Genomic DNA, 13,967 nt, shown 5'->3' with positions numbered 1-13,967 from the left:
ATAATTATAGATCATAGTTCAGTTGTACCTTCATTGTTCCACTGAGCAATCATTGCATCATCAGACAGTAAGCTTAGAACATCTAAATCAGGCGTCCTGGGTATTTTCACTTCCATTTCCTCTAAAAAGGGAAGCCATTTTTCATGCATCAAATCGGTTCTATATTTCCGAGTAAAGCATCCCATGTAGGAAAGAAAAGCTGTGACGATCAGAATGTCGCCTGGTACTGTCACTCCCGAAGTTTTCAGTCTAGACATGTCAGATAATGGAGATAATTAATGTTCTCGAAAAAGTTGAGGATTCTCTTATCATTTCTAGCCTTGTCATTTTTCAACTCTTTTTCCCTGGTTAAACTCAGTACAGTCTTCATTAAGTAGATACTCAATGAAACACATTTTTTGGGAGAAATTTGTAGAAATTATTTTAGAAGGTACTATTTGTAAAAAAAGATTATCGTCATGAAAAGATAATTTTGTTTAAGGAGACAATTTGGTCTAAGTTCTATTGTATCTTACCTTTAATTTGATTAATGTTAAGATCAAATAATGTTAATGATTTAACTTGCACGAATACGAAGAAATTTTAATGACCGAGTAGAACTAACGTTTCTACGGTTTCACTCCAACGAATCTTCTCAGAAGCCAAGCCATTAACTAATCTATTCGCAAGATCAATTGTTAATGCAGTTGCATCAGCTTCGTCCTGACACTTTTGCTTCTCCGCCAAAGCTGCATTCATTTTCTCACCAAGAACGTCAAGGACCTTTTGCAGTTCCTAGATAATTAAAAGAAACGATCATTTTATTTGCTGTTTAAATATACGAAACTCATTCAACTTAATAATTAATAAAATATATAAAAGATAATATTTGTAAAAGTATTAATAATCCAATAAATAAGATAATAATATTTTTCAATCCTCTTTAAGATGTGCTAAGGACATTTTATAGTTTCTTTAACCTATTTCGTGTATTTAGCTAATTAAAGTTTACCGCTAATCGCGCTCTCAACGCATTCAAGTGATCCATAGCAGCTTTCAGTTCTGCATTAGCTTGTGCAAGTGCAGCTCTTAATGGCTTCACAGTTTCATTAATGTAATGGAAAACCATTATATTTTTCACCCAGCTGCAGAGACCTGCGGCTGCCTGAGATTTCGAGTAGATAATTTCAGGATCGAAATCTGGAAAGGTTCCGTGAAATCAGTTTCTTAAAATAAAAGATTATTTCTGTACCATTTTTTTCTCACCTTTGTTGTTGATATAAGGCTGTATAGCTTTGACAATTTCAGGATGAATATTTTCTTTGTCGTAATTTCGAAGCTGGGAAAGAAACGTGTCGACGCTTCCCATCATCGCTTTACACGCTTTCCAACTCCTGTCTTTTGGGATCTGGCCCCTTTGCGCGAACAGAACTAAAACAGCTTCTGCCACCAACGCCACCATCTCTGGTGGTGTTCCAAATGACTTCAGTTCAGTTAAATTGTTCTGCAAAATTGAATTTAGTAAAGATGTTACAAATAAGATAGTTCAGTGATACTAAGAAAACTTTCCTTCGGTATGCTTTTTATTGTTTGATCTTTGAACTATGAAATCTGAAAACTGCTTTACCTTATTCAAGGTATCCAATGCAGCCTCAGCTTGTCTCACAGCTGGTTCAGCTTTTGCCAAATCATCATCACAGCGTTTCTGTCTTTCTGCTACTTTCTCTTTGATTTCATTCACCTTTGTCTCTTCCTCAGACACTGTGAACAGGTATTATTTGTTAGTTTCCATGTCTTTAAAATAATAGTAAATAGAGTTCCCAAAGTGTTTAAAATGACGAGTTTAACTCAATCAGCAACCAAGATTGAAATTAATGATCATTTAATACTGTACCAATGGCCTTTTCGGCTTCAGCTTTAGCGTTCTCCGCTCGAACTTCGGCGAGGATTTTATCTGCAATTTCGTTCTTCTTTTTCAGCTCGACTTCTTGGACTGCTAGAATAACTCTTAAATCACTCACCTATTAATTTAAATTAGACAGAAACATAAATTCAGTGCAATAAATCTCTATCATCCTCTCATAGTATTTTAGTTAAAAATTAATATCTTAAAATGCATAAAAGACTATTTAACAAAAATAATAAATATTGCAAATGGCAACCATGTGAAAGGAAAAATAATAAATCCTTGATTATTCCTCGAAATACAGTTAAAACTCGTTAAATACAAGCGCTTTGGCTCTGACAATATGCAACTAACAAGTTGTCACTATAATTGTTTGATTTATATTTTCCTTCTAAAATTCATATCATGAAAGAATTACTTGAGCAGCACAAGATTCTAATTTCTCCAAACCGTTTCTCAATCTCTCTATCATCGCCTTCACGTCGTATGTTCTCTCCACGAGAAGCTTCGAGTACAAAGAAATTTGCTCCAAAAACGACTTTGGCGTTGTGTAATTGTACCTCTTCTCATTTTGCAAGTAAAGTGTTGAAATATCGTTGACACTAGTGTGAGCAAACGACATAAACAACGAAGCTGATTTCGTGTATTGGCTTGGGAGATCCTCTAATTCCTGTTATTAATAAATAGCATTAAATTTAATTATACATTGACAATATTATTAAGTTACTGTGACTCAGGGTTGCCATATGAATTACTAATAAATAGCATTAAATTTAAATATAAATCGACATGGTGACAATATTATTAAGTCACCGTGACTTAGGGTTGCCATACGAATTCCCTCCTCGGGTATAATGGGGGAAATTGGGAGGTGGGAGAAAGAATACAGGTATTCTATTGGTATAGGTCTAGGCCATAGTCCCTAGACCCTAGGTAGGGCAGCTGTTATGTCTTCCCTCATCTTCCAATTTTCTGCACTATACTCAAAGAGGGAAGTCTTGCTTCAACCCTGTTGTGACTTCATTATAAAATTAATTTGTATAATCTTGAACATAACATTTCTAGGCTTCTACACCTACTCAAAAGTTAGCAAAAGGTGGTAAGGTCATGGTTCAAGATTGAATTTACAAATGACTGATTTAAGTAATTTAAGTTCAGGTTCGCCAGAGGATGAAGCATGTTCTGATTTTATGTAGTTAATTGGATGGGATTCATCTGACAACAATGGAAGTCAGACAGTGAATTAATCTCGTAAAGATTGAATACAAATAGGAAAGTGAAACTGGTTCATCATGTAATTAAATGTTCGTTTTTTTGTTAATTAAGAATGGCTAATAAAGCGATATTAGTCTACAAAAAATGTTTATGTCACTGATTTTTTAGGTACCATGGGTAAATGATTTACTTTTTCGTTTTGTTCAATACGGTTTTATTCGTCGTACTTATTTAATTGTGTATCTACATAGATATGTTTATAAATATCGAATTTATACGTAATTGATGTAAATTTTTTTAGAAAACGTTTTTTATCTTTAATACAAAAATGACTCATTATCACGCCTGGCGTGTAACTACATGAATTTCTACGAATATCTACAAATTCCTGTTTTAGGAATTTATTAAAAAAGAAAGGGAATAAGGTACTCGATAGAAGTGTCTAGAAATGAGAAAACAAAATCAGTGATAAGGATATTCTGTGTAACCATAACTGGACACTCCTGTCTATAATGTTCCATAAGTAAAGAGAATTTCCTTACTCCCAAAAATCTGGCAGAAACCGATCTTAAAGCTTCTAGGGGCCAACTTTGGAACCAGTTAATTGAGGTATTGTTCACAATAGCTGGAAACTGTCTAGCTCTGTTTCGTAAAGTTGATCCAACCGGAGAGAAGCAAAGGACGCACTTCAAATGACTTCGAACTCGATCAATGAAGAATTTCCAACAATTTTCGTTGGTATCCATCATACCAGTTTGCTTCACCTGGAAAGTGAAGTACGAGTCAAGATAGATCATCTCCTTTGTGAGGTTTAGATAGAGAAATGAATTTAGGGGTATGACCTATTCTTTAAGGAACAAAATGTTCCTTATAAAAAGTAACAGATATGCAAATGAAGAAGTACAAGTGAAGATAGATTATCTCCTTTGTGAGGTTTAGATAGAGAAATGAATTTAGGGGTATGACCTATTCTTTAAAGAACAAAGTGTTCCTTATGAAGGGTAATAGATATGCAAATGAGGAAAATTAATTTTGTCATAAATACAATTTTTCTCTACGAGAAGTATTTAGTTTGAGAGATTGATAAATACCTCATTTCTTACACCATTCACGATATTGTCGATCTCGTCGTCGGCGAATAATTCTGAAATTTCACCGAACGCAAGCATATCGTTGATCAGTACTAAAAATCTTTCGTCTGCGACGTGAGAATCGGTCATTAGGAATGTGATTCCTATACTCCTTAATCCTGCTTTTAAATATAAACCTGCTAGATCGGTTCGTAGGTCACTCATTGAATATCCTGTTTTTAATTGCATTTGAAACACCTGTAAGTTAAAACAACTTGAAATATATTTGATTTTTCATGTTTTGAAAATAAAGTAGAATGGTGAGACGTTAAAACTTTTCCAAAATTGAATTTTTAGCCCGTTTTCTTGGAAATGATATTATATAATAATGATGCAATTTTTAATAATATAATATAATCTTAAATCGATTAGGAAAGTACAAGTAGAGGATAGAATTTTTGCGAACATACCTCTAAGCTACTGATGAAGGATGCAAGACATGAAAGAGATTGTTTTCCACTTCCTCCAACACCTACCAGTAAGGCATTTCCTCTAGGTGATTCCAAAATCCGATTTATTTGACACACGTGGAACATTGCGTCGTCGAATAAAACTAAATTCATTGCTGCTACCTATTTCAAATTACAAAATAGTATTGCAACTAATATACGAAGTATCTTGTCTTTCATCAAAAATTGCATATTAAAATTACATTTTTGTTAAAAGACATAATTGAAACTTTTTAGTATTTCAATTTTTTTTTACTTTACAGAATCTATTCACTCTTCTGTATAGACAGAGCGAACCACAAGGGTTGCCACACAAATTCCCTGCTTGGGTATAGTGAGGGAAATTGGGAGGTGGAGGAAGAAATAGTGGGTGTCCTATTATACAAGGTAATCAGTTTAACTGGAAACCCTTTAATGAGTGTTGGTAGCATTTACAATGTTAGCAACATTTAGACTAAATACCATCAACACTCGAAGGGTTACCAGATAAACTGATCACCCGTTGTTGTGTTGCTAAGGTTTTGCTTGGGTCTAGGGCCTAGACCTATACCAATAGGACATGTTGTTTCTTCCCTCACCACTCAATTTCTCCCACTATACTCAAGAAGAGAATTCGCGTGGCAACCCTCTGAAGCACACAATTGGACCGTGGTTAAACCTCAAGTATAGTTTGAAGTAGACAGAAATTGTATCGAAAAATTTCTAGTAAACTGTAAGTTTATAGTAAAACTGTCGAATGTTTAAACTAAATACTTCTTACCAGTTCATTATAATTCAGCAAAGCTTCATTTAGTAACCTTGTTAATTGCGGCCAGTCTTTTATTGGCATGTATTTCGGTTCACCAATTCCCTCGGCAAAATGACAGTATATTATTGGCTCAGCAAATATAATATTCTCATCGATGTCCTACGTTTTAATATTATAGTCACTAATTCAGTGGTTACTAAAATCTTGTTCAATTTCATTTTAAACTATAAGCTTATTTTTTTAGCAATATTTGAATTACATAAAACTTACAGGTATATTTTTGCGAATAGATTCCTTTAACAGTTGATCAAACGTTCGTTTATCGTCAGCATTGATTAGTTTATCAGAGTATACCCTGGTTGCTTCATGAACAAACAATCTTACTAAATGATTGGCTGTTGGCACTGCCTCGCCATGGGCAAAGAGTATACCCTTAAAAAACAAAAGTTATACTATAAAATACAGTTGCTACGTCGAATGAGAATTGTTAAAAAATTATGTTGATTTTTAAGCAATTTTTTTCATTTTTGAATCTATTATTTTTTAATAGATTTTAATGTTCCATAAAATTATATTTGTGTAATAATGATTCTGACATGTAAAATTTCAGAAGATTCTAATTAGATGTGTAAAAAAATCTGTATTTTAACTGAAACGTATTTATTTCTGAATAATCCTTACTTGAAAAATATTCGACAGATCACGTAAGTTAAATACATAGTGAAATTTGATTGCAGTTGGCAAAAAGGTATGGGAAATCTTATCATGACAGTACAGTGCAGCTGTAAGCAAGGACTCCGCAATTTTCATTAACAATATGTTGAACTTATTGAGAGGGTTCGTCAGATGCTGCCCTAACATCTGACTATAGATCATTATTAAATTTTCTTCAGTCGGGAAGCTGGGATATAAAATTAATTTTCAATTATTCAAAAACTACAGTGTGTCCCAATTATGTGTGTCATCCATCATACGTATTGTCAGCCAGAGAAATACAAGTACCATCATTTGCAACTTACTTGACTGCGAAGACAGCGAAGTGCCTCTGCAATCGGGGATTAATTGTGAAACTTCCTGCTGTGGGGTTCATACAAGACACATATTGTGTGTTGTGGATTTCCTTTAAAGTCAGTTTCACCCTATCGTACCTGAATTAATAATCGAGCAATTAAATTAGCTGCTTTCGATGTATTACCTACGATTAAATTTCATTTCTTTTTTAATACAATTTTTAATTAAAGAAAACTATTTGTATAGATGTTAAAGAAAAAGGGTTAGAGTGAAGCATGTAAAATATTACTAGTTATTTATGCAGACACTATTGGAGATGGGATAAAAATATCTCTCTTATAATATTTTAGAGAGCAATAGAATAAAACTTCGATTAATCAAATCCCAATTATTTACAGTCTCTTTTATTTAGAGTTAGAGTATCTTAATGTTATGACAAGCATACACTAAAATATCAGTTGAAAATATGATTATAATTTAATAATATGTAGTTTAGAAGATAAAATTAACCAAGGGGATTCTTCAAGTGTGAGATTCGTGTTGAATCAGTTAATCGAGGTCCTATACTGCCCAATTATGGAGAAAGGCAGTAACTACAGAAAAATGTGAAATTGAGTCTTGTACATCTGTGGATAATTTTGAATATTCTGCATCTTGTTTTAGTGTAAAATAGCAGTAAAATATTTTTAGTGGATATTGCTTTTGTACATAGTTGAACAGTTTTACTTTTTCTTTGTCCAAAGTGTAAAAATAATAAGTTCCACTTTACTGTCTATATACGTGTATATTTTTGAATACTGCTAAAAATCATACCAGTGACCATAATCGATGTGTTGTCTGATAAGCGTATGAGGTTGCACAGTGCCATAAGTGTCAACTTCGGGCATATTCATATCGTCGATGAAATAAATTAATTTCTTCATTCCTGGTGGTCCGTAATTTTTGCCAGTCTTTTTCTCTAGATGCTTCTCCATGGTCTTTTGCAACATTTCTTAAATAAATATATTTCTAAAATTAATTTAAACGATATGATAGAAAAAAATAGCAAGAAAATGTCTGACTTTTTTTACAATCTTTTAAACAGAAGAGTAATATACCACTTATTTGTTTTTATTGAGGACTCCTTTAACTTTTGTAAAAATAACATATCAGTTACTACAGTTTCATTTTCCACAACAAAAAAATAGTATCATTCATGTCCCAGGAGAAGTCTCTTGGAAAGCATTGGCCCTAATGTTTCCTAGGGGACTTCTCGTGAAACAGGAATAGTACCTACTGACCGATACATCAAAATTAAATTTTTTTACAGGATCTTATTGCTTTCTCTTCGTTTTATTAAAATAATAGGAATTTAGTTATGTTACGTTATAAGTGGAGGAAATTTAATAATATAAACTACCTCGAATACTATGTTAATAAATGAAAAATACTCTCCTGAAAAATAACAAAGAAGGACTTGGTACTCTGGCTCTGAGGTGCAGAAATATTAATTACCAGAAGTTGTATAATAGTTCAGGGGTACGTTAGCAATGTTGTAATCATCCGGAAGAGACCCTAACTTCTCAGCTACGATTACACTCTTCCCTGAACCAGCTGCGCCTATTAACATCACTGGTACCCTCTTCTGGATGAAAACGCTCAAGAAAAAGTGCAAACGTGATGTCTCAGCAGTAGAAACCAGAGTCGACTGCAAAACGAAATTATTTTTAATATGCGAAGAATTCGTTGAAAAATTCATGAAAGTAAGCAATTTTCAGAGAACAAAATTGAATAAATGGTGAAAAACATCGTTCTAGGAAGTGTACAGAGTTCCTCATAACATGTAGATATCTGTATAGTCATTATACAATCATCGTTATGAATTATTTAAAGTGCACGTGTCTTGTTTGCATGCACTGTCACTCATATTTGTCAGTTTGTCACAAGATTGGAGCGCTACCAGTACGCATGATTTATTGTCAGAAACACGTTCTTCATAATGAACTTGTCAGTGAGTCATAAGCTTAGGAAAACAACTATAACTTGTTTCAGTGTTTTTCTTTATAGGTGCAGTAATAGAATCTTATGCTCTCGTTTAACTTATGACAATTAAATTTTGTTTACCACGCTATTATCTGAAAATTTTCTCGATAAACTTTCGTATAGTTTTCCAATTGAGCTTCTGTTTAAGTAAATAATCTGCTGTGAATATAGAGTCATCTGACAACAACTAGAATTGCCCTTAGTGAGATCATAAGCTAAACACATCCCTGTCATTTCTCTCCTCGTCTAATATGTAATTAGCAATTCAAATACAAGCGGGAAAACACACTAAATTGATTCGTAGAACATTACGAAAGTACTTGGGAAACCTAATCGTAGGGCACAAGAAGTCGACGACAAAAATTGTTCCACTTGGTGCAGAAAACATACAGCGATCTTAAAGTCTTTTCTGATTGTTGGGTGTGTAAAGTTCATCTTCTGAGCGATGTGTCTATGTTATACACAAACTAGTACACACATGGAAATACGAAGTAGTGGGAAGAAAGTTTGATAGGGAAAAGAGCGTGGGAGCGAGTAAGAAACTTGGAGAAAGTGAAAGTCTTGCAAGATGAGATAGAAATTGCATTGAGGTGAAATAAATGTAGTGATGCAGATGCAATGGGTACAGAAGAAAGAGGGAAAGGATTGCGCATGCAGACAATGCAATTCTAAATACATGTTTGTGAGACATTGTATACTATAGCGATTTACTGTGATTCAACACCTTCATTGTCAATGGGCAGGTTGTTTAAGGACAGTATGTGTGAATAATTCAGTGAATTAAGTGTTAGATTGCAGGTTTAGAATATTATAAATTATGATGAAAATAAAACAAGAAATGAAGAATATTATTTTCTGAGAAAATATTTAAAATAAAGAATTGGTATCAAGAGAGATATTATTCAATTATTGAAAATAATAATCTTGAAATAGTACAGAGAAGATATTTTTTTAAATTAATTCAAGCGCTGGAAGCTCGTCTTCATTTCGTTAGAAATGAAAATGAAGGAAAATGAGAAAATAATTAAAAGAAATGAATATAATAACGACATTTAAAGAAAATATACTGAAGACTGTTTAAGAATTCTCACTTCAGCGTTAATTAATTCTAAATGGAACAATATTTAAACCTACTTGTAGGGGTATGTCGGGGTCCAATTCGAAGGGTTTCACTATTTCGGTCCAGGGAATTAATTTCTTCGTCTCATCCTCGATAAAATAATTAAATATATTTCCACCAATTGGGAACTTGATTGTTTTGAATTCGTTTTGCCACCATTTATTGAACTCATTTCTCCAATCGATTAATTGATCTTGAAAAGTGGCTGATCCAAACGCCCAAATGCAAGCAAAGGCAAAGTATAACTCATGCCTTTTTTGAGTGAAAAGAATTCATAGGATAATCAGTCTTAGTTGGATTAAATTGATGTCTTGGATTTGAAATTTGAGATTATTAATAGTCGTTAAAATTAATGTCAATTTATACCATTCTTTTGGGCAGTCTGGAGGTACGTTCTCCTTGGTGAGGAAGTAGTCTAGCAAATGGCAAAGCATTTCTACGTGACAGATCTCAGGCAATGGGGTGATCTTCTTAAATCTGTGCTTCATTATTTCTAAGAGGGGTGGGACGTATTTGTCAAACAGAATAGTTAAATTTGCTCTTTCAGGCGCATCCCTTGTCTCTATCCAGCTAATTGCAAATCTACATTACGAAAATATATTATATTATTTATTAAGAAAAAAGAATGTGATTCTGAACATTACGTTACTACATTATTGAAATTGTAAATAGACATTTGCTTACGGATACCATCCAATATCCTGTGGATTTATGTACAATATTCCAGCTCTGGAAACAGTAGCTGGAGTTGCTGTCCTGAAATTTATTTTCAATTTAAGAATATGTAACACATTTTCCATTTCTCCTGGCTTTAAAAATTCAGGAAATTATAGAAACGAAATATAGATTAGATATTTTTACATATTACAAATGGTGAATAGCATTACCTGAGATTGGAGATCTCAAAGAGGAGCCTCATTTCTGGCGTCAAGGCGATTCTTTCGTTACTAGCTAATGTTAACACTTTGTTATCATCCATAACAGTGTTTAACGATTCGATCCACATTGGATCGATATCACCATCGAAAATTATCCACTTGCATTCATGCCCTGTCATGTTTGCTTGATCTCTCATGATCATCGAGAACAATCTAATAAGATAGCAAGATAATCCATTAGTTTTTATATTTGATGTCATCGTGGAACATGAAAATGAAAAAATAAATTCACACCCGTCTTTCCACTCTCGAGTAGTTGGATTAATAATTCCAAAAAGCTCGTCGTTGGTCACTGCTTTAGGGTTCAAGTCATTGTAATATGGTCTCAGCTTCTGGTTAATGTATGTTCGATTTAGTGTCTTCCAAACTTCGGTTTTCCCTGTTCCAGCAAATCCAACGATGAAAACCGAATGACGAACATGAAGCAGTTCTTCCAGTTGTACGACCTGATTCATTTCATTTTGTAAGAAACAGATTCTTTACAATTTTTTTTAGAAAAGTTTCAGATGTTTAGTAATATTGTTAATTATTTATTATTCACTTTAAATACGTATAGTTGATGAGTAATCAGAAATCTAATATTACAACTAGGTAAAATACTTTTAATATAAAACCATCTTCTGGTTGCAATTTTAAGTCAAGTGCAGATTGTTTGACTGTCAGTTCGAAATCTAGGTCCCTTTTTCGTGGTACGTCCAAAGCAGGGAATAAGTCACCTAAGAGAATTAATAATTAACAAATAAGTCTTTGCAGTGAAGAAATTTACCAATAAATAAAAGACATAAACAGATTCCACTAAATGAATATATTACATATAGAAATATTGTAGATATTTTTAAAAAATAGGTTTAGAATATTATAATCAATTGCTCATAGTGATCATTAGTGACAGAGAATTAGTGAATCACGCCAATTTGTCAAACATTTTTGTTTCCTTAAGGAAAACAAGTAATTAGATAGTATATAATTAAATTTACTAATGAGTCCCATAAATACTGGCACGTCGTCTGTCACAATTTTCGGAATATTGAAGTCCCTGAGAGCTCTCATTAACACCTGATCTTCAGGCCTCTGAGGATCGTCCCTTTTCAACTTCCCAGCGACAACCAGAACTGATTTAATCGCTCTGAGTCCCCAGTCGTAGTGATCTTGCTTCGATAAAAGTTCTCGACAGAGTTCATAAAGCGTTATGAACTTTCTAGCCAATAATCTGGCCTCTTGGAAACCTTCTGCCACCAACATTATTTCGCAGATCAAGTCGAAATCTGGGACCACCATCGCGCAAGGCCTTCAAAGTTAATTAATTGCTTTGAAATATTTCGTATATTATTAGTATATCGCTTTATCACTTATTGGTACCATTTATTTTCGTTTGTTTTATTTATTTATCCTGTACATAAATTTTCCAATTTACCGAAACAGAGTTTTCAAATTTTCTGGCAATTCTGTCCTTCCCGCGTATCCAGGGTTCATAGTGATGAACATTCCGACAGTAGGGACGAGATTAAGTTCCTCCCCGAAGAACAAAAACGTTGCTTTGCGACTTTTTACTCCGTCCAAAACTGATTTTACTTGTACAGCAACCACCGAAAGCACTTCCACCGAAATGCGATTAAATTCGTCGAAGCAACCCCATGCACCCACTTGGGCAAGACCTTTGTAAATGTTTCCACAAGACTAAAATGAAGTGAAATGAAGTACAGTAATATATAATGTAATTACCCCTTGAACTTTTTTGTTTTAAAGAGGAGAAGACTTATGGACAAGAAAAAAAAGATTGTATCACTTTATAGTATCGAGAAAGATTATAGTGCTGACTTGTTATGTATTATTATTTAAATATTAGAACAAAAATCAGAGAGGTGTAGGTCCTAATATTACACAAAGATTTGGAAACTATAGGATTTTTAGTCCCAAAATTAAAGTAATGATTTTTTTGCAATGGCGTGACTATCTTTACAAAATGAACTAGATCATAGAATTCGCAAAAAGCAATGATAAAAACTACAGAAAAATTAAACAATTTTTTGATAGAAGAATGACACTCAGCGTTGATTATTTTTGAGAAAATAATTCTTAACATGCCAAACGAGATATAGATTCTAATAAAGAAAAGTAAAGAAAATTCTTTAACAGAAAAATAACACTCAGCATTGATTATTTTTGAGAAACTAATTTTTAACAAACCATCCGCGTTACTCAGTTTCTTTAGCCAAACCATTTAAAATTGATTACGAAACAGAAATGGTCTTCAACCAGTGCCCAAGTCATCGTAAAAAATCTTATAAGAATCGAAACGTCTGTAGAAATAGTACTCGTAATTGTACCTTGTAATCCATTTGTTCCGAACAGTTAAACACATAAACCATTTGGCCCAGTGCTCGACCTAGATCTTTTGTGGTTTCCGTTTTACCCGTTCCAGCAGGGCCAGCTGGAGCACCTCCCATGATAAGATGCAAGGACTGTGTCAAAGTGATGTAGCATCTGTCGGTTAGCGGCGTTATCACTAATCGTGGGACGTTCCCCAAATATTCGTAATCGTATTTGAAGGATGCGTCGCAGATATCGGCGAAACAGTCGCGAGATTTGTCGTCCCATCTGTAAGCCAAGGTATTGAAAATGTTTGAGCCATTCAAATATAAGTCCTTTAATTTCATTGATAAAAGAATAAACAAACTTCTTTCTTTTATGCGAAACTATAATTAAAGGATGTGGAATCGCGTTTTTGTGTAATTCTGGAAAAAATGGACCACTTTTTTTTAGAAATCGAGTTACGTTTATAATAAATCAGGGCGACCAGATCGATGGAACTGAAAAACGAGAGACTGGTATGATGATTATAAAAAAAGTAAATCTTTTTTAATATTTCTGACTGCTGTTTACGACCTGCAATAACTTTTTATTCTCCTTTGAATAATTAGTAAATTTTACATATATCGTTATATCCACATTAAAATTGCACAAAATTATTGCATTCATAGCTTTGGAACTTAGACGATTTCGTTCTTTAGTTCACTGATTATCTATTAACGAAAAAAGTCGCTTATGGTTATAAACTTATGAATATTTGAAATTTAGGACACAATAGTTCTGAAAATGCATCTTGGGGTTGCTGGGATAGTCGAACTGAAAATAAGGACAAATCCTCAAAAGTTGGGATGTCTGGTCACCCTATAATAAATACCAAACTTGAATTAGGAAGATGAAATAATCTTCTGCTAGGTAAATGCGACGCGATTAGATAACTGCTCTTGAGAAGAGTTATAGAACTGAAGCATAACTGAAGTGAATGTCATGACATTTCTGTAACGAGTATTTCAAGTTACTATGATGGTCCATCTTTCCTAAAGGGCCCTTGTTTCCCACAAGGTCCATCTACCCTAGAATTACCCTATCTACCATGCTCAGATTTATACGAATCACTCGCTGTAAGATTACTCTCTGAAAGT

The 13,967-nt window shown here is 33.5% G+C and overlaps 2 protein-coding genes across 2 annotated transcripts in view; one reads left to right on the top strand and one right to left on the bottom strand.

Moving 5' to 3' along the window:
• The window catches only part of LOC143179281 (uncharacterized), a 53,462-nt gene that overhangs the window by 7,863 nt on the left and 31,632 nt on the right, over window positions 1-13,967 (top strand). The window lies entirely within an intron of this gene.
• The window catches only part of LOC143179631 (dynein beta chain, ciliary), a 38,135-nt gene that overhangs the window by 9,502 nt on the left and 14,666 nt on the right, over window positions 1-13,967 (bottom strand). Inside the window, exons 29-53 of the mRNA XM_076378946.1 lie at window positions 12,846-13,116; window positions 11,933-12,195; window positions 11,496-11,806; window positions 11,119-11,234; window positions 10,753-10,964; window positions 10,468-10,671; window positions 10,265-10,336; window positions 9,947-10,162; window positions 9,595-9,832; window positions 7,933-8,125; window positions 7,252-7,429; window positions 6,447-6,575; window positions 6,109-6,328; window positions 5,698-5,859; window positions 5,440-5,586; window positions 4,641-4,802; window positions 4,192-4,428; window positions 3,643-3,864; window positions 2,304-2,555; window positions 1,874-2,000; window positions 1,607-1,740; window positions 1,246-1,483; window positions 992-1,179; window positions 605-774; window positions 29-249 (exon numbers count right to left, since the gene is read on the bottom strand). Of these exons, the coding sequence (XP_076235061.1) occupies window positions 29-249; window positions 605-774; window positions 992-1,179; window positions 1,246-1,483; window positions 1,607-1,740; window positions 1,874-2,000; window positions 2,304-2,555; window positions 3,643-3,864; window positions 4,192-4,428; window positions 4,641-4,802; window positions 5,440-5,586; window positions 5,698-5,859; window positions 6,109-6,328; window positions 6,447-6,575; window positions 7,252-7,429; window positions 7,933-8,125; window positions 9,595-9,832; window positions 9,947-10,162; window positions 10,265-10,336; window positions 10,468-10,671; window positions 10,753-10,964; window positions 11,119-11,234; window positions 11,496-11,806; window positions 11,933-12,195; window positions 12,846-13,116 (4,883 nt within the window). The remainder of the gene's footprint in view (window positions 1-28; window positions 250-604; window positions 775-991; window positions 1,180-1,245; window positions 1,484-1,606; window positions 1,741-1,873; window positions 2,001-2,303; window positions 2,556-3,642; window positions 3,865-4,191; window positions 4,429-4,640; window positions 4,803-5,439; window positions 5,587-5,697; window positions 5,860-6,108; window positions 6,329-6,446; window positions 6,576-7,251; window positions 7,430-7,932; window positions 8,126-9,594; window positions 9,833-9,946; window positions 10,163-10,264; window positions 10,337-10,467; window positions 10,672-10,752; window positions 10,965-11,118; window positions 11,235-11,495; window positions 11,807-11,932; window positions 12,196-12,845; window positions 13,117-13,967) is intronic.

This window comes from Calliopsis andreniformis, chromosome 5 (genome assembly GCF_051401765.1).
Source record: "Calliopsis andreniformis isolate RMS-2024a chromosome 5, iyCalAndr_principal, whole genome shotgun sequence".
In the NCBI taxonomy this organism is placed as follows: domain Eukaryota; kingdom Metazoa; phylum Arthropoda; class Insecta; order Hymenoptera; family Andrenidae; genus Calliopsis; species Calliopsis andreniformis.
The sequence above is the reverse complement of the archived record's forward strand: the minus strand, read 5'-3'. Positions and strand labels throughout refer to the sequence as shown.